This window comes from Chinchilla lanigera, unplaced genomic scaffold (assembly GCF_000276665.1).
Source record: "Chinchilla lanigera isolate Chin_1 unplaced genomic scaffold, ChiLan1.0 scaffold00010, whole genome shotgun sequence".
NCBI lineage: Eukaryota > Metazoa > Chordata > Mammalia > Rodentia > Chinchillidae > Chinchilla > Chinchilla lanigera.
Window position 1 is genome coordinate 14,599,452 of NW_004955411.1, and position 19,618 is coordinate 14,619,069.

The following is a 19,618-nucleotide window of genomic DNA, read 5'->3' on the forward strand; positions in this document are numbered from 1 at the left end:
AACAATGTGGAGACTGAAAATCTCTGTACTAAATCATTAGAAAGTAGATGAATACTTTGCAGCCACCCTGTGCTATAACCAACGTTCCTCAGACACTTAATGGATGTAAGAAACCTGGTAATCTCATGAAACCCTCTCACCACTCTGAGAGCTTGTTTTAAACAAAGAATTGGTGATATACAATTACCAAAAAAATACTCCACTGCTTTCTTCCCCTAATGGAGTCAATTATGAGTATGTATGTCCTGGAACATTTAGGATGTGTGTAATATGGGAAACAGGCTATTAGAATTCCACAGAATTCACTGGAGCATTTTTTTTGCTCACTTCATTACAACAAAACTATGTTTGGAAGCCATGCATGTAAAAATGCATTAGATTTGCTGAATCATGCTTTCATGTACCAAGTCCCTTTAAAAAACTGGGCTACTGATACCTTAGTAAAAATTCCACAACTGTTAGCACTATTATATAACATACTATTATGTAGTAAATGTTAAAGAAGCAATTTAGAATCAGTGTCTCCAAGTAGCACTCAAATCTTAAAATCTTCCCGGAAAATTAACTTCATTGATTTTTGGAAAATGCTTACATTTAAAACACTGGCTTTTATTCAAATACTACTCATCTGTAACATTTAAAAAACAAGCAGAATAGAAGTAAATGTTTTATTCTTCCAACTAAATTCCAGTACTACAAGGGCAGTAAAACAATGATACACTGGAAAAAATGCAGCAATAAACATTTGTTAAAAAGACTGATAGAATAAATAAAACTACCAAAAAAAAAAAAAATCATATAAACCCATTCCGAAACCCCAAGAAGTCCTGGAATATAGAAATGCCCTCCTCCTTCACTATTTCACAGGAAGCACTGTAGGCTATTTGCTTAGTATGGTCCTGGGATTACATTCTAAATTATTAATAACTGGTTACAGCTTGGTTGTAGTGCACAATTAAAATCACACTAACTTCATCTGAAGTGTCATTCTACAGTTTTATTTACACAACCAGTGAAGGGCATGTTCTAGAATACCAGTTTATAATCTTTCTCAAACATATTAATATAAGAAGCCAAATTGTAATGATACAGCAAAATGAGGCCACTGGTATTAATACAGGTAGCAAAGGTCCACATCCAGGTTGTACTGACATCAAGGAAATTTCCAAAACCAGTTGCTGCTGCCTAAGAGTGGTTGTCACTGACGAAAGCTTGAAATAACCTGTATTCACAGGGGGTATTGGCATTGCTGTATGTCGTAACTGGAACCTCCTCCAGCGACTCGACAAGGAACAAGGCAGCCCACAAATGCAGAAAGTGTGATTCATGAAACATCTAAAGAGACAGAAAAGGAAAATTTAGTGCCAAGTATCTTCAAACCAGATGTTTATTCTCAGTACTGCCCACAGGTATTTAAGCAACCCAAAGTTAATCCAGGCTTTTCCTCCATGATTTTCTATTAAATTCTCTTAAATATAAACATAATTATGTTTTCTTCTTAAAAGATGGTCTTGTTCTCAGTTTTATTTCTTTTGGTACCAGGAATCAAACTCATGACAAGCGCTTATGCCACTGAGCTATATCCCCAGCCCTTGTTTTCAGTTTTATTTCAGAGGTCAAATACTTACAACTAGCAGGCTGTTCTCCATATCGTCGCATTATCTGATCATGCGTAAACTTCACAAATGCATCATATTGTTCTACAAAGAAAGGTGTCAGTTACATGATTTGGAAAACACCCTCTCTAAGACATAACAGCCAGATAAATTCTGAAAAAACATACAGTCAAACAACTGCAAGTTACACCTGATTATCAGTTCCATAACCTGAGTAGTAATAGTGTTTCAAATGGAGGGATCACTGAGCTTACACTATAACCTAGGCTCATCCAAATCACATGATCTTACTGCATACAAAATGGACAGGGTTTATTTCCTAATGATTGAAAACAAATGGTTTAGGTACATGCCTATAGTCTCAGGACTTGGGAGGCTGAGGCAGGAGGATCAGCACAAATTCAAGGCCAGACTGGACTACGCAGTGAGTTCAAGGCCAGCCTACACTACAAAAGTGAGACCCTGCCTCAAAAACCACAGGGCTTGCAATTTAAAAAAAAATCTACTCTGAAAGCTTATTATAAGTGTCTACAAATACTAATTTACTGTGATGATAAGAGCTTAACAAAAACAATCTATGTGTACCTTAATCAGATGTCACAGAAAAGAATGTTATGATCAGGCATGTTGCATACCACCTGTCATCTCAACTATTCTATTCAAGAGGCTGAGGCAAGAAGATTCCAAGTTTGAGGCAAGATGGGGCAATTCCAAAAGAGCTCATCTCAAAATATCGAAAGGGTTAAAGGATGTGTCTCAATGGCAGAGTGCTGGTTGCCTACCATTAACATCCTATTTAACTTCTTCAAACTCAGAAACCTTACAGTAACTATGTACAATAAAACCTGTGGGCTAACATTACAATGTAAAATTATCGTGCACATTTTACTTATCGCACTTAAATTTCTGATCAAGTTTTACCTATTTTTTAAATAAGTTTTTAAATAACCCACAGCTTCACACTGTAATATAATATATACAGGACCAACCAATTAGATACTCCAAATATTTACTTGGATGGTGAGGTTCCAGAGGTCACCAGGTGGGCCATGAACTACAAGACACATGATTTTCTTTATTAAACTGGAATTCTACACTTAAAAAACTGTGCCATCATATATAGGAAGACTAACTGATATAAAGTACATGTGAGAAATAATGCATTTCTTACAATAAGTTTCAGGAGGACTCTTAAATAAACTCATGTTTACCTGCAAGTTTTGCACTCAATATTTCTTCATACTCTTCTCGAACTTTCTCCTCACGTTCTTTCAACAAACGTTCACAGATCATTCCAACCTGCCGTAGGGTAAATAAGGGCTGTTCTTTTTTTAATGGTGAGGATGCTGCAGATGAAGTCCCTATGTACAACATAAACAAAAACAGTACCTGACTTAGAGCCATGAGACAATCTTTACAATGTTCATATAAAAGCATGCCTGAAAATCCAATTTTATCATAGGATTTCTCAGTCTTACAACAGGTTTCAAATAAGTCTAGCTGCTTATGACTCTGGAAAAACACAAGAAGACATGAGCGTATGGGGCAAAGTCTAAAAGCTGAACAAAACTTCAAAAACAAAATTTTTTTATTCACAATTATGGGTCCTCTTATAAGCCTCACTGCCATTCTATCAACACCCTGCCATAAAGTGTTTTAGTGACTAGTTTACAGTTGTTCCTACAAAAGAAGGACCATCTTAGGGATAAAGCTTAAATTTTACTTACTACCAGAATAACATGATTGTACTGTGAAAACATACTATTATACTTTAAATAAAGCTATTCAGTAAATGTCTAATCTCATAAAAAGGTGGGGATTATTCTACCATTTAAGATACTCCCCTCATTTTCCAAAAACCTTGGAGTTTTAAAGGCATTTCCATTCATTAAAAAAGAAAAACAGATTTCTCACTGGCACAATAGAACCTTTATGTTTACAAGCCAAAAATGGAGAAAGTGTACAGCATAAGCCTTTTTAGAAGAACATTCTGAAATCTACGCAATTACCCCTTCCTAAACGAGTACAGTTGAGTCTAAAAGTTTCTGAACACAGTAACTATAATATATCCACTGTTAATTTAACTTACTTTGAAAAGCTCAAGCATTGAGATAATAATGATATACTTAAAAACTCTAATCATACAGAACTATACTATTACCACACTAAAGCAACTAAGCTTAAAAACAGCTATAACATCCATGTTTGTCAATTTCATTAGTAAATTAGCAAAATTAAGAATTTCCTTTAAAAGACAAGTACTATTTTGTAGCAGCAATAACTTTTAACACACTAGCATAGATCTATATTAAGAAAAGCTTTATGGGAAAGAATAGGATGCCAAGCATCTCTGTACACCCTTTTGAGCAGATATTCACAGAAATTTCAGGGGCCGGGGATATAGCTCAGTGGCACAAGCACATGCCTGGCAAGTGCAGAGTCCTGAGTTCAATTCCCGGTACCAAAAAGAAAAAAAAAAAAAGAAAAATTTCAGTGCTCAAAGAAAGGAGCATTGATAATTTTTTTATTTCTTGTTCTCTGAATTTTGTACTTTTTTCTAACAGTTTTTGTTTTTAATTTACGATAACCACTTTATAAAAATAAACCCTGACAATACATATAGACCTAATATTCAACATTTAAATTTTATGGTTCAGAATTCTTAGAAGGTTGCAAGGTAACAGCCACCTGGCACTACAGGATAATAAGAAACTTCATATAGAAGGTTTCTTCAGAAATGCATTGCTCTTCAAGGACCACTTAAGGCATTTGGTCTTCCAACAGCATTGCAACTTCTTAAGAACATCTGACCATCTTTTTACAAACTGGGGTAATTACAGCCATCCATTACAACATGGCCGCAATACACAGCTGTGTATTTTACACACATACCAAACACACACTCATTTGCTATCAATTGTTTATCTTGTTCTGTGTACTTGTCCAGGTACCTATTCCTCTCTTCACTTGTTTTAAGGTATATGGCTGAGATCAGTTACCTGCTTATCAGAATTAAGTCTGTCACAAGAATAAAGTGCACCAGCTTTAATAAAATCCTTCACTGCTAAAAGTATCTTATGTTCACATCCCCAACATTTTTAAGGCTGCCAGTTAATTGATGTCTTAAACTGATAGTGAAATGATAATCTTGGTTTCCTATTAAGATGGTTTCCACCCTCACCATGTTCACCCACTTATAGCTGGGCCCCAGATCTGCAGTGTTTCGTTCTAAATAGTTTTCCTCTTTCCTGGTCTGATTTTTATACCTCTGAATATTTCACTCCGCCACATTTTCCTATTCCTATGTAGGGGTAAGGTAAAGATAGCAACTGCTACCATGAAAGAAAGAAAAAAAAAAAAACAAAACCATATACTGGAGATTGAACCCAGGGCCTTTTCACGGAGCTATACCCACAGTTCTTTTTTTTTGAGATATTCTAAATTGCCCAGGCTGGGCATAAACATACAACCCTCTGGCCACAGCCTCTTAAATGTGCTGGGATTACAGGGATGTACAGGGATGTAACTGAAAAATTATTTTGATAAGAACTTTGCTAAAGGGAAAAGCTACACTGATGGCTCTTTTTCAGCCAAGAAGCTTCAGCTTTCCACTCATTTTAAGCAGCCCTATTTTCTGTTTTTCTTTTTTTTTTTTTTTTTTTTTGGTCTTTTTGAGACAGGGTCTCGCTGTGCAGTTCAGGCTGGCCTTGAGCTCATTTCTGTAGCCCAGGCTGGTCTCAAACTCGCAACTCCTCTTCCCTCAGCCTCCCTGCTGGGATTACAGGTGTGTACCACCACACCCGGTATTTTTCTGCTTTTCTTGAAAGAAAGTTTATTTGGAAAACACTCCCTCCAAAACAAGGCAAGTGAGAACAGATAAACAGACAAGTGTATGAGAGTGTACACAGGGATATTTCTGTAAATTCTCTAACAGCAGAATTTCTAAATCTAATTTGACAGTTAATTGCAAGAAATCCAAAAATTTGCAGTGCACAGCCATGCAAGGTACGTCTGTACAACATATAGCATAGTGTTAAGTTTTAAATTGGGACTACAAATCATAGTACCGTACTTATACATAACACAGTACTCCGCTTTGGAGGTGCTGTGTGTCTTTGTTTGGTTAGTGGGAATCCAGGTAGTGATTTGTTTATTGTGTATCATATTAAAGACAGTATATGTCATAAATATGAATTATTTCAATCTTGGGGAGAAACAGAATTGAAGTGACTGAAGGCATTTTGGAGTACACTTTTCCCACACTGAGTAACACTTCTTTTACTTTATTAAAGCTCATTGTTACCTGGTGAGGCCGGTCCACTGAGGAGAAATGCATGTGGCTGTGCATCAGAACTACAACCTGGATCTGTCTGTTGGAAACTAGTTTCTAAATGTCTTCTCTTCTGCATGCGCTTATACTCTTGTTTTATGTTGTACAGAATTTGTTCTAAAAGAAAAAAAGTTAAAATTTGGCAAGATAAAAAGTTGCAAATTAAAAGTTGGCTTTCCAACAACTACTTAGTAGGCTCAATCTATCCAAAGTATTCCCTTCAAAGAACATACAGAAAACTGACACTCTGGAAGGAACTCACTTCAGCGAAAGTGAGGTGCTTACTGAGAAACACCTGAGAGGTGGCTACCCAACAAAGTCATTCTTGAACAGCGACTAGCAAAAGGTAAATTTAAAAGCTTTTCACTCAAAATGGTCAGAGTCTGCACTAAAACACTTACTCAGATACTAACAGTCCCAAACTCAAAGCTCATCTATGCTTCAGATACAGATCTATTAAACTAACAGACATTCCCACACCCTTAAATATTAGAAGAGGATTTTGTATATTCAAGCACACACCAGTGGGAAGTGACATGTCAACAAAATGACAAAGTAGCTATGAACTAAAATGTCATCATACACAAAATGGACATGGCCATAAATTTGAACCTCAGAATATTCCAGCATTAACAGCAAAGCATTATGAAGGGGCGGGGGACACTGACCACACAATTCATACATAACAGATCCTCGCAGTAAGAGCCACTATACCACAAGAGCAACTGTCTTTTAACTACATTAGAAATGGGTAAAATTATATCTAGTGTATCATTTAAGCCCGTATGGGTTCGTTTCAGAAAGATTGCTCATTCAAAATAGTTACCATATACTATGGTATAACTAATGCCTGATATAACTAATGCCCGATTCTACAACGATGATGTGAGAACTGGGGGTTAGGGCTTATGAACCTGCTTGCACCTTAACACTGATAGTCTTCAGACTTTTCACTTCTCTCTTCTCATTTTCTCCACGAGAACAACTTTTAGGCCTTTTGAGAGCAAAGACTCGAAGAGACATAAATCAGTCCCTTAAAAATTTTAGATACTTCCAGAAGAAAAGCTTGCAAAAGATAAATCCAGTCAAAGCACCACTTATTTTAATTTTGTCATGTAAAGATAACAGTTTACATATATAAATATGTATGTCTTATATACAAAAATCACACACTGGGATGACTAACTTTAGGATGGTTGTATGTCTTGAGCTGTATTTAGCATTTTTCAAAACGTTACATTTGTTTTACACGTTATGGTCATTTTCAGTCTTTTTCTGTTTCTGTGAAACAGTTTATGACTTTAAAATGAAGTTACCAATGTGAAATAAAAGTACTCTTGAACAGTTAGGTTTACCTTGCTACAAATGGGTTTCCTAATATTTACCAGATGTGTCTAGTGCATCAGGCCATCCTGTATCAACCAGAAGCACAAGTATCTTTTTCTTACTAACAACTCTTCAGTAAGAGTTCAAGTAACTTGAGCTCTTCAGAGTTCAAGGCTAGCGTGGGCTATAAAGCAAGACCCTGTTTCAAAAAATAATAATAATAAAAAATAAAAAAAAAAAAGACCAAAGAACGCTTGTAACAAACCTAGGATTAAGATACACTACCTAAAATTTACCTTTGTAAATCTTCTAAAAAGATTTTAAAGGTAATATTTGAATCTCTCACAGCAAGTTTCACTCACCACTTCCTGTTTAAAGCTACCAATAACTTTATCAAAAGTGACATTCAAAGCATCACAAAACTTACTGACAACCAGACATTAAGACTGCTACCTCAGGGCTGGGGATTTAGCTCAGTGGCAAAGCGCCTGCCTGGCAAGCGCAAGGTCATGAGTTCGGTTCCTGGTACCAGAGAAAAACCAAAAAAAAAAAAAACAAAAACAAAAAAAGACTGCTACCTCCAAGTAATTTCACTTTAATATTAATCTTTGTGTGACTGGCTACATACAGCTAGTCTGAGATTGCTTTAGTCTTCCTTTCTTCACTCTAGTCAACAAAAACAAAGAGGTATCAAAAGAATGTTTGTTAATGCTGGGTGTGATGGTGCCTGTAGTCCCAACAGGCTGAGGCAGGAAGATCGCCAGGAGTTCAAGGATAGCCTGGGCTACAAAGCAAAACCCTGTCTCAAAAAAAAAAAAAAAAAAATTAAAAAACAAAACCAGAGAATGCTTTTAACAAACCTAGAATTAAGATACCCTACCTAAAATTTACCTTTGTAAATCTTTATACCTTTTTTTTTCAGACAGGGTCTCTCTATGTAGTTCAGGCTGGCCTGGACTACGTATCCCAGACTAGCCTCAAACTCACAATAACCCTCCTGCTTCAGCCTCCCCAGTGCAGGGATTACAGGTGTGCACCACCACGCCCAGCTTATGCTATTTGATATTTACAAACACCACTGACAAGCTAAAGAATTTTAAGGTATAATATACAAACAATAAAATTTACCTATTTGATGTATAACCGAGTTCAGACAGTACCTACATATAGTCTTGGAACCATTACCACCTTCATCACTCCAGTAAGTTCTTTCAAGGTCCTTGACAGTTAATTCCATCCACCCACAAACATCACACCCCTCCACTTGCCAACACTCATCTGCTGTTACTAGAGCTGGCCTTCCTTATCTATGGATTCGGCATGTGTGGATTCAACCAATCATACAAGAAAAGTATTTTCTAGAAATTGTACACGTATAGTAAAGATACATTTTTCTTGTCATTATACCATAAACCAGTGATGGCAAACCTTTTAAAGCTTTCAATGATAATAAACAGCCCGCAGGCCACAGTTTCACTGCCATTGCCCTAATACTGCACTATAGTCCAACTGTTTATACAGCATTTACACTGTAACAGACATGATTTAGATTAGGTGTTGCATAAATCAGTTAATTATTTTATTAGTTATATTCCACTGTGTTGTACATACACACACAATTCATTTATCCATTTGCCTATTAATGGACATTTAGACTGTCTCCAATTAGTCTTTGGATGGGTGTGTTTTCATTTCTCTTGGATAAATACCTAGGAATGAGATTAGACTGCCTAAGCACATGGCAACTGAATGGTTTTATTTTGTAAGAAACTTCCAAACCATTTTCCAGAGTGACTTTACCACTTTGCATTCCTACTAGCATAACTGTATTAGTGTTCCAGCTCCTCTACATTCTTGCCAACACTTGATACTGTCAGTTAAAGAGTTGGAAGAATTTTGAATGCTGCTGCTTGCACTGCTTTTCATATTAAATATGATGCAACTATGTCACCTAAGCCACATTGTGCCCTCTAATGTTCTAATACGAGGAACATGAGCTCAACAACGTTATGCAGTCAATGTTTGATTTAATCTGGCCAAGATCTCAGCAGCACAAGTTGCAAAGAGCTAACTGCAAGCCCCAAGCTCAATTTATTTCAGTGCAGGAATATAAACAATTTGGAAGCTGACAACTCAAGAACTCCCCAGATTCAGTATTCTGTAACTCACATCCATAAACTCAATCTAGGCATTTGACTTTATTTAGCTACCATACCAGCCAGATAAAGGCCTTCTTTAGTTAGTGAAGGATTTGTCAGTTAGGCTTAAGCTACTTATATCTAGCCATCTTTTATCAAACTAGCTATGATATGTACATTTACATATGCCAAGAAAGGGAACATCTGACACTGTGTGGCCAACACAATTTACAGTTCATTAAAGAAAACTTTTATTTCATTCTGTTATATATTCCAGGTTTAATCATGTCGCCTTCATAAAATTTAGACTGAATTTGCAGCAGTCCTTTAATAGAAGAAGTTACCTGACAGGCTACACCACATGTGGCTATATGTCCCTTTTCTTAATTCTAAAAATCTACAGTACTCTTACATAAACTACGAAGTGGAAGCAGCAGCAAACTGTGACTTACAGCACTTGTATTCTCAAATTTAGTAAATGCCATTATGACTGCTAATGAAATTTGCTTCCTTTTATAGTTAAGAGACACTAATGAGCCACAAGTCTTTTAGAATATTTTTTAAACCAAACTAGGTAAATGTGAAAAGAAAAAACAACTTTTTGGTCTCCACTGATTAAGAAATCCTGAACACAGTGAACCCTCACTGGTCAACAAGACAAATTAAGAGAAACAACTGTGGAATTTAAAAAAAAAAAAAAAAAAAAAACACCTCAAGGAGAGTAAGAGACGCAGGAAACTAGAACTAACTAAAAATGTGTTTAAGGAACCACAAAGGGGTGGGGGTACAGACCTATCTTAGTAAACCAACTATTTTCATCTGCTTAAAACAGTTCTCATGGTCTCCTTGAAGGAACCTCTTTTACCCAGTCATGAGCTACTTCATTAATAAACTGACCCCATTAAATTACTATTATAGCAAAGGGACCTGAGACCAAATTTTAACACCAAAGTACAGCTAGTTTTACTTTTACCTGGATTAGCACGAATCTTAATACACTTGGCACAGATGCACAGTGTCAACCTTAAGGCAGTATCTACAGTATTTTAAAACTGGCAAGCCAATTGTGGTGGCAGATGCCTGTAATCCCAGGAGTTTGGAGGCTGAGACAAGAAAACTAATGTGAATTCAAGGCCAGCCGCAGCTACACAGTGAGTTCAAGGTCAGCCTGAACTGCATATCCAGACCCTGTCTCCAACAAAAACTGGCTTAGGTTCTAAATTTTTATTTTGTAGTATTTACTGCATAAGGGATTCATTTATCTTCTGCAGGTAGGGAAAAAACACTACAATCACTGTTAAGTTACAAACCCATTTCCTGGGGCTGGGGATTTAGCTCAGCGGCAAAGCGCCTGCCTGGCAAGCGCAAGGTCGTGAGTTCGGTTCCCGGTACCAGAGAAATACAAAAAAAAAAAAAAAAAAAAAAAAACCCATTTCCTACTGATAACGTGTTAAGGCACCAAAAAAATCTGCACACAAATACTGAGTATACCTGGCAGCTAGAATTCACAAACTCATTCTTAACAGGCCAAACTGAGCCCTGTTTGGCCTGAGTACTTGTTTAAAAAAAAAAGTGTGAATTTACAGCCAACACTTTGAAGTTGGATGGCGTTACAGAAAATGTCAGATTTCCGACTACTCTTGAGAAAAAAAACTGGATTACATTGCAAAGCTTAACTGAAGATAAAGAGTGGCTGCTACCTTTTGGGTCTAAGTTCTCAAGAGCTTCCAAAATTTTAATGTACACACAAATCAGAGAGTTCTTATGAAAATGTAGATTCTGAAGAGTGGAGCTGAAGATCCGGCATTTCTCATGAAGTGATGCTCTCGTAGCAAAATTGGAATTCAGTACTCCCCTGCCTCGTTTTCATGGTCATTTTATATCGTCTGTAACTAAGTCTCTAGCGACTTAAGTATCACACTTAAAGTCTCAGGCCCCTGCTTAAAATAACAACTCCCTTAATGTGGTAATTTTTTAAAAAGTAGTTTATTACTGGACATACTAGAGAACAGAGCAGAAGACATTAACAGCAGGGGTTATCACATGTACAAAAGACATACCATACCTACACTGATCGAAATTCATTTGGCTACTTCAGCTAAATGGCTTTTGTAGGTTCTAATTTAGACATACCCTTCCTAAATAGGAAAATACTGTGCATATTAACTTGGATGAACCTATTCAGGGAAATTTGTTACAAACTAAGCTATGACCTATATGCACTTTTTGAAAAATGGAAATTCATTCTTGGTCATGATGTGAATAATGGTGAGCAAATGCATGTACTTTTCTATCCTGACTCCTGTAAAAGAGGAATTAAGACCCCCTTCTCCCACAGAAGGCACTGGGTAGAAACCAAGACATCTTTTGTTTATCCCATACATTTTGTAAATTAGTTGTGAACATTTAAAAGTTAATAGATTGCACAAAAATTCTAACTTCTGGTGATAGGGGCCTACTCAGAAGACCTGACAATAAAAAGTCCACATTCCCCATGCTGTAACTAATAGGAATGATCTGAAGTAAGTGTCATCTCTAAGTGGAAACTGAAGTTACGTATGTACTCAGACAACTACTAAGTGAGACGGGCATGAAGGAGAAACTGTAAAGAACTTAAGTTTAACGGCTAAATGCAGCAGAAACAACAGCAAGCAGAAAAGTGGTGGAAATCCGGGTAATGACAAAAAAATAAAACTACTAGGGGCGAGTGATAATCAAAGAAATGTGAAGCAAGCTGTGTGAAAACTCTTTAAAGTTTTATAGTGAAGGAATTTGTAAGACTGCTAGAGGAAACTTACTTTCTGATAGGAGGCCCAAGAATACTCAAAAGCCAAAAGCAAAAATCCAGTTAAGAAGGAAGGGATAAGGGAAGAGAATAATCAAGAGGGTAACTAAGGATCCTCTGGAGAGGAGGAGGATCCTTTCCTTACAGTATAAAGTGTTTTCACCATCTCATTTATCCACTACAAGGGGGACCACGACAGACACAAATGTGGCTAGAATTGGTAATCAAATTGCCATTTGATGGCCTCTATTTTTTCCTGTCAAAGAGAAAGGCAAGGTTATTCATTGCAAGTCAGGACTGCAGGGCCATGTTAAAAGTTCCATTTGAGGCTGCCCTATTGTGACCTACATTTCCAGTACTCAGAGGCAGGAAATGCCCTTAGTCCCCACAACCCAGGCAGACAGATACTACTATCATCACATGCACATTTTTATAGATGAAGAAAATGAGGCCCTGCTTCCATATCTTTCTTCTGAAAGGTCACAGAGTCAATCAGCATGTTTTACTGGCACTTTAAAAGGAATTATTATAAATTGGTAGGATAGGGTTGCTATATATTGTACAACTAATTACAAAGCAAGCCTCCAATAAGGCACTGATTTCCCCAGAAGGCTGTGAACAGTGAGCAGCCAGGTTCCTCTGTGTTCTCACAGCAACTAAAATCTCCTGTATTCTTAAAACAATACCACTTAGAAAATTTCCTACAGAGATTATACTTTAGCACTAGGAACACGGCAATTCCCTAAAACAATTAAAAAGCATAGCGCACAGTAATGTCTAGAAAATTGGCTGTCTTCAAAGTCCACTGTGCGTTCTATTCTTGAATTACTAAGACAACATTATCCCACAAAAAAAATCAAAATAGGTATGTTGAGAAAACATCTAGGTTTATTCAAGTTTGCTAACAAACAATGCCCCAATAGATGTTCAAGAGACTGACGCTGTCTAAAAAGCACAGTATTTGAAATTCAAATGGGGTGCATAAAAAGGCTTGAAAAACTGACTTCTAGAGAAGGAATTTAGAGTTTTAAAGAATGTTAAGAAAAATAAGGTACACAACTAAAACCTTGAAACTTTAAGTGGAATCCAACCATTGTATTAACGGAAATATTACAACTTAGGAAGATCGTGATGTTGAAAAAACACTAGGTACATCACAGGATGATCTGCCTGTGACATTTGTGACAGATAAAAACTAATGACTTAGCCAGGCATGATAATGTACACCTGTAATCCCAGCAGCTGGAAGGGTGAGGCAGGAGGATCACTGATTTCAAAGCCAGCCCGGGCTACACAGTTGAAGGCCAGCCTGAACTGGCCTTCAAAAAAAAAGGCCCTGTCTCAAAAAAAAAAAAAAAAAAAAGAAAAAAAAACAACTCCACAACAAACTAAAAGTATATTATGAGCTGCTTTTTCTACTGCTAGATGCTTAAACATCACACCACTCCTCTTTTTAAAAAGTCTACCTTTGCAAAATCTATTATACTGTAAAATTCTGATCAGTAGACCCAAAATAAACAACAAAGCTGAAAAAGGAACATAGGCTAGAATTATAAATTACTTGCAAGGATTACCTGCTCAGTGTGTCTGCAACAGCATGTGAGAAATTCGCTGTAATTTAATTCAGTTATTTTAGAAATAAAGACTAAAGCTCCATATTATGAAATACTTTCTCAAAATCCTATAAAATCTTGAAATATGTGTTTCTACAAATGAGCAAATCTGATAATTGTAAAATTACTGTAAAAGAGACTATCTAAAATAATGTAATGCAAGTAGTCCACATTTATCATCCAGAAAGATGAGGGAATATTAAAAACTACACTTCGCCAGGCATGGTGGTGCATCCCTGTAATCTCAGCACTTGGGAGGCTGAGGCAGAAGGATCACTGCAAGGTCAAGACCAGCCTGGGAGGCTGGGCGTGGTGGCGCATGCCTATAATCCCAGCACTCGGGAGGCTGAGACAGGAGGATCTTTGCGAGTTGGAGACCAGCATGGACTGCAGAGCCAAGGCACTGTCTCAAAAAGACAAAAAAAAAAAAAAAAAAAACCAGCCTGGGCTACAAAGTGAGCTCAAGGTCAGCCTGACTGCATAGCCAGACCTGTCTCAAAAAGACAAAAAAATAAATAAAAACTACACTTCAAGTACACCCACAAAATTTGTTTGAAGTCTTCAATTGCAGTATATATTACAACTCATTTGTGTCACAAGATGTCATAAAATGTTGTGTGTACATAAGTATACTGTCACAAAACTGTAAAAGGTACAGACCTATAAAATTAAACTTTTCAAACTTCACCTCTAAGAACCTTCAGATATGCCAAGGCTTGAATACTTCAACAAGTAACATCAATATTTTAAAGCTTTACTTGTCCTAAGATGTAACTACTAGTGAAGGTATGGCAAGTAAGAGTAACTCTGAGGCTACTTTTCAAACTCCAAGTCTCACAGAACACATAGGAGCACTCAAAATTCAAAGAGTATCCCTGCTAAATCACTGCTGCAAGACTGTTGCTGATGGGTCCTATCTCTCAAATGTTTAGAAAAGGGATACACTGAGTGTAAGTACACCGAGTTCTAGGATACCTAAACTCGGCAATAAAACTAGTGTAGCATCTGCTGATGCCACTGGTTCACACAGGCTTGAGTAATTATTTCCCTCTCATCTTTTTGAAAGTAGGTAGTCTCAAAGTCAAGAAATTCACTGTGGTTTCACATGCATAGAAAATGTTCTGTGCATCAACAGTACTAGGCACAACATTAAAACACAAGGACTACAAAGATCATATATTGCTGGTTAATTCAGTTACCTCCAGTGCTATTACCTAGTCTGATGAACCAATTACCCAAAGGTTCAAACTCAAGTGAGTAATACACAGTATATTCTTTTTTCATAAAGCACTCAAAAGCTGAGGAAGCTGGTAGCAGCATGAGAGAGGCTAACCTCTGAGCCCACCCTGTTTAGCCTATGTGTTCCTGTGCTTGTTAGACTTCAATTGTCCACCTTTCAAAAACAAGAAAACCTCAATAATGAATAATGTATACAACTGCACTGTTTTTAATGGGCATAATTACAAGATGGGGTGGGAAGGCAGTGCTGGTTCTGCAAGCACAATCCTATTGAACTACACCCCCAACCCAATGCAAAATTTATATAACTATGAAAAAAATGCAGGTACATATATAACCTAAATAAAATTTCAGGTTTAAAATCCATAGTACAGGGCCAGGGATATAGCTCAGTGGCACAAGTGCCTGTCTGGCAAGTGCAAGGTCCTGAGTTCGACTCCTGGTACCAAAAAAAAAAAAAAATTCAATAAAATCCATAGTACAAAGACCATTTGAAAACATCTATTTGCTAAATCCACTGAGAAACTAGGAGCAACTTTCAACAGCTGTCTAAATAACCACAAAATATTAAACACTCCTGGCTCAATATAAATGACATCTGAGTGAGCTACTGCCTCCTTCAACACAACAGACATCTCATTTGTTTGCCTGGAATCATTTATATTTCATTTAAGCCAGCTGGTGTCTCCATTTGCAGGCATGCATCAATGTCTAGTGTACAATCTATGTTCCTGTAAACTTTCCCCCATTCACAGGCTGTACCTCCCACTTTTAATGGCAAGTTTCCAGCAAATACAATGAGTTCTTACAAAAGAATTTAACTCTTTAACTCAATTCCTAAGGCAATCTAGAGCAATGGCACCAAACCATAAACAATGTGTATAAATGTGTCTAACAAACTTACAAAGCGGTTGACATCCCCCAGATAACTCTCTTCCCCAGACCATTAATATGCTGCACAATTATGAAAACATAACAATGTGTTGGACTTGACTAATAGTCTTTTGTAATGCTGCGTAATATTTTGGTTTTTTAAAAATAATTTCTTCCTTGGAAATTTTCTGGCTAAACAGTAGTATTACAGATGTGTCAAAAACCAATGGAGAAGGATAGAACACTTTGTTTCCAACTTGCCAGTGTGACTACTGATGCAGTTACTACAGGATTCATTACAAACACGTTTAATGTTTCTCTCCCCCAACCCACCTTCAATCATTATCCACTTTCCCTTTACATACTGGAAGTACTATAAACATTCACTGCTAACATCCTGGATCAGGGTGTGCGAACCTTTTCTGTAAAAGACCCAATAGTAAAAATGGGGGCTCTGAGGCAGTAGTCTCTGTCACAACTACTTAACCTTGTTTTAACTTGCAATGGTTAAAAAAGAAAATGAGCACAGCTGTGTTCAAATAAAACTCTTTTTTATGAACATCAAAATTTAAATTTCTTGTCATTTTCACATGTCACAATATCATCATTTCTTCCAATCATTTAAAAATGTAAAAAAAAAAAAAAAAAAAAAAAACATTTTTAGTTCTCAGTCTATACAAAAACACAGCCACAGTCTGTCAACCCTATCAGAGAATGCACTTCTGAATTAGTAACTCAGGTATCCAAATCTGACTATATTCAGGTTTAGAACTTGTTGTGATAAGGGGCCTCTAAAAAAAACCCTAGTCTTGCCAAAAAAGCAAGCTTGACTTCCTTTCAGCTTAACTAAGCCTTGTGCCAGTATTAAGTTGCAGCAGTTTGAAAACTTCATTTTTAATAAGAATAGTCATTAAGTCAAATTTTATAATCACCTTCCTAGAGTGACTAAAACAGTAGCATCCAAGTTTCTAAAACTACTAGTAAACCATATAACTTTAGCTACAACCCTAGAAGAAACTACGTAAGCATCCAGAAAACGGTGCATGCCCCTCATTTCAGTTCTCTAGTTCTAAAGTATTTAAATTATATTCAAATTCATAGGGTCCCACAATAATCTCCATCTTAACTGGGTTAAGCCAGAGTCCATTTCCAATCCTAGCTACTTATTGCAGCAGTTAAGGACAGTTTAAGAATTACTACAATTAAAGTAGAAAGCCAGGTGCCTAGGAAAATTATCTCCAAGTTTGGTCACAGAAAAACTGGGAGGCTCACTGATACCTGCACAACACTGCAGCTCCCATTATGACCTTATTACAAGGCCATACAAAAACATACCCCAAATCACATAAATACATAATTACAATGTCATTAAAAACTACAATAAAAGATACCTTTCTGCAAATCAGAACTTGAGCAGTTCTAACTAGTTTTCTCAAATCCACTTTTTACATTAATAGTCAAATTAGTTGAGATCAATAAAGATCCATTTTGATGGGCCTTTAGGTTACAGGATATGATCAAACTTTCAAAGCAGATGTCAGAAAACCTTGAAAAACACAAACAGCACTACTGCAGGAAATGAATGTGAACTCGAATCAGCTGGCTTAAATACTAGTCACTTTAATATTACAGTCCACTTACCTGAAATGTGAGGTAATGAGTCGACTGCATTACCCATACTACAAACGCATCAGTGAATTGACAAATTCACAAAAGCACCTTAATTCTTTCTGAGTAAGTTCCATTTAAAGTGAGGGAACATATTATAGCTCCCTGTTTTACATATATGCTCAGACTATCTTAGGAACACAGATAGATACTTTTAACTTACAAACCTCATACTAAATTCACTACCTCCAATGAAACGTATTGCTGATTAGTTATAGCTATGTAGAAATGGCCTTATTAGTAGTAAAGTGAAGAATATTCCATTTTCAAAGACACACATTCACTAAAGACAAACTAAAAATGTCACCCACAAGAAATTCATTCCTGACATCAGTTGTCGTTTTCAAATAATGCCTAACATAAAAGACAGTTTAGGTATGGTCATTAAATAAAATTCTGAGAATTCCTGTGGAAACGGACAACTCTAAAGCAGTATATTCTTAAATTATAGCAAATATTTAATAGCAAAAACGGCAGCCTAGGCATTTGAGGTTCTTCCCATGGATCTGGGAAAGGTTTTTAAAATGCGACATTAAGAAAAGACCCATTTAGTAGAGCCAGTTCCAAATTAAAGTTACCAAATATAGAGGTTTGGTTTTTTTGTTTGTTTTTCTGGGATCTTTTGAGACAGGGTCTCGCTTTGAGATTTTTTTTAAGCTAACAAGACATTTACTATAAAGCTAAGACAAGGTATTGTCTCGGGGTGATAATCACCAAAGGGCTCAACCATAAAACCTTTGCAAGCTACACACAAAGGAACCAGATTTACACTTCAAGTCCACAAAAGCCTACCCTAGGACTGTGCCCGGGGCACACAACGATTTCAAACTGTACAAGCACACACACCCCAACAACCCCGGCACACGCAACGCTGTACAAAGCAGCCAAAAGGCATACCCCACAGTCACTTTTAGGAAATGTTTCAACGCGACAAAAGTCTAAAGTCTCTTGGAGCCTTGGGTTGATTCTTAAGACCAGGTTGTTTTCTCCCCAAAATACTTTGTTGGGCAGAAATAAAGCATTTCCGAATAAACTCAACTACTCAGCCCCCATTTTCAATACTACTTGCTTTTTACTAAAAGTTGAAATTTCTCAAGATCTGAACGCTTATTGTGGTCACACTGCAGTACAAACAGAAGAGCATTTTCTTTGTTGTTGACCCTGCTAGGGAAACAGGTCTTGACTCAGCCGAAGTGGCGTTCTTGTGGGTGATTAATGACAGGCCTAGATCTCGCCCCAGTGACATCCATCCCCACCCCCCACCCCCTCCACACTAAAATCAGCCATGTCTGCGCTGGAGGAGGGGCTGTCGTCTCGCCTCAAACCACCCAGTCCTAGAGTTACTAGCTGCAGCCAACTGATTCCGGCCAAAAAACGTCGAGATTCGGGGGAAACGTGAGCAGTCCCTCGCCTAATGTATGAATGCTCCCCTCTGATCGTTGCCCATGGGCATCTGCTTGCTATGGAAACGATTTCCGCGATTCCGCCCTACGAAAAGGATCTTCCTCTTCCTACAAGAGCGGCCCCTGCCCGCCCCAGCTCCCAAACCCCCTCCATGACATCAGCCAATTTCCATTGTGTCTCCGCACCCCGAAGAGATCCGGAAACGTGGTCCTGCGACCGCTCCGCCGAGAACGAGGGCCACAGGCCGGCAGCCCGCTCCCACGGCCCCCCGCGCGCCCCGAACCGTCCCCGCCGCCCCAGGCCCGGGCCGGGTCCCACCTGTGGTGAGGCGGGAGGAGACGTCGCCGAAGGGGGACGGATCCAATCGGAGATACTTCTGCGGCGAGGCGGCCGCGGCCGAGAAGGAGGCGGCGGTGGTCGCGGCGGCCGACAGCGGGGAGGCGGCGGCCGAGGTGGGCGCCGACAATGGCGCACACCGCCGCCGCTTCGGGGACGCGGGGCTCAGCAGCGGGTCGAAATCCAGAGTCCTTTTCAGAGTGGCGCCGCACGCCATGGCCGGGGGCAGGCGAGGCAGCCGCTTCGGGTGCGGTCGGGGAGGCCGAGGGCCGCGGGCAGCGCCGAGCCGA

The 19,618-nt window shown here is 38.1% G+C and overlaps 1 protein-coding gene across 1 annotated transcript in view; it reads right to left on the bottom strand.

Annotated features, from left to right (window-relative positions):
- Positions 1-654: 654 nt before the first annotated feature.
- Positions 655-19,618, bottom strand: part of Akirin2 (akirin 2) — a gene marked incomplete in the record, with an annotated part of 19,269 nt that continues 305 nt past the window's right edge. Inside the window, 5 exon segments of the mRNA XM_005377736.2 lie at positions 655-1,335; positions 1,629-1,700; positions 2,828-2,977; positions 5,920-6,063; positions 19,311-19,618. Coding sequence (XP_005377793.1) covers positions 1,325-1,335; positions 1,629-1,700; positions 2,828-2,977; positions 5,920-6,063; positions 19,311-19,545 — 612 coding nt within the window.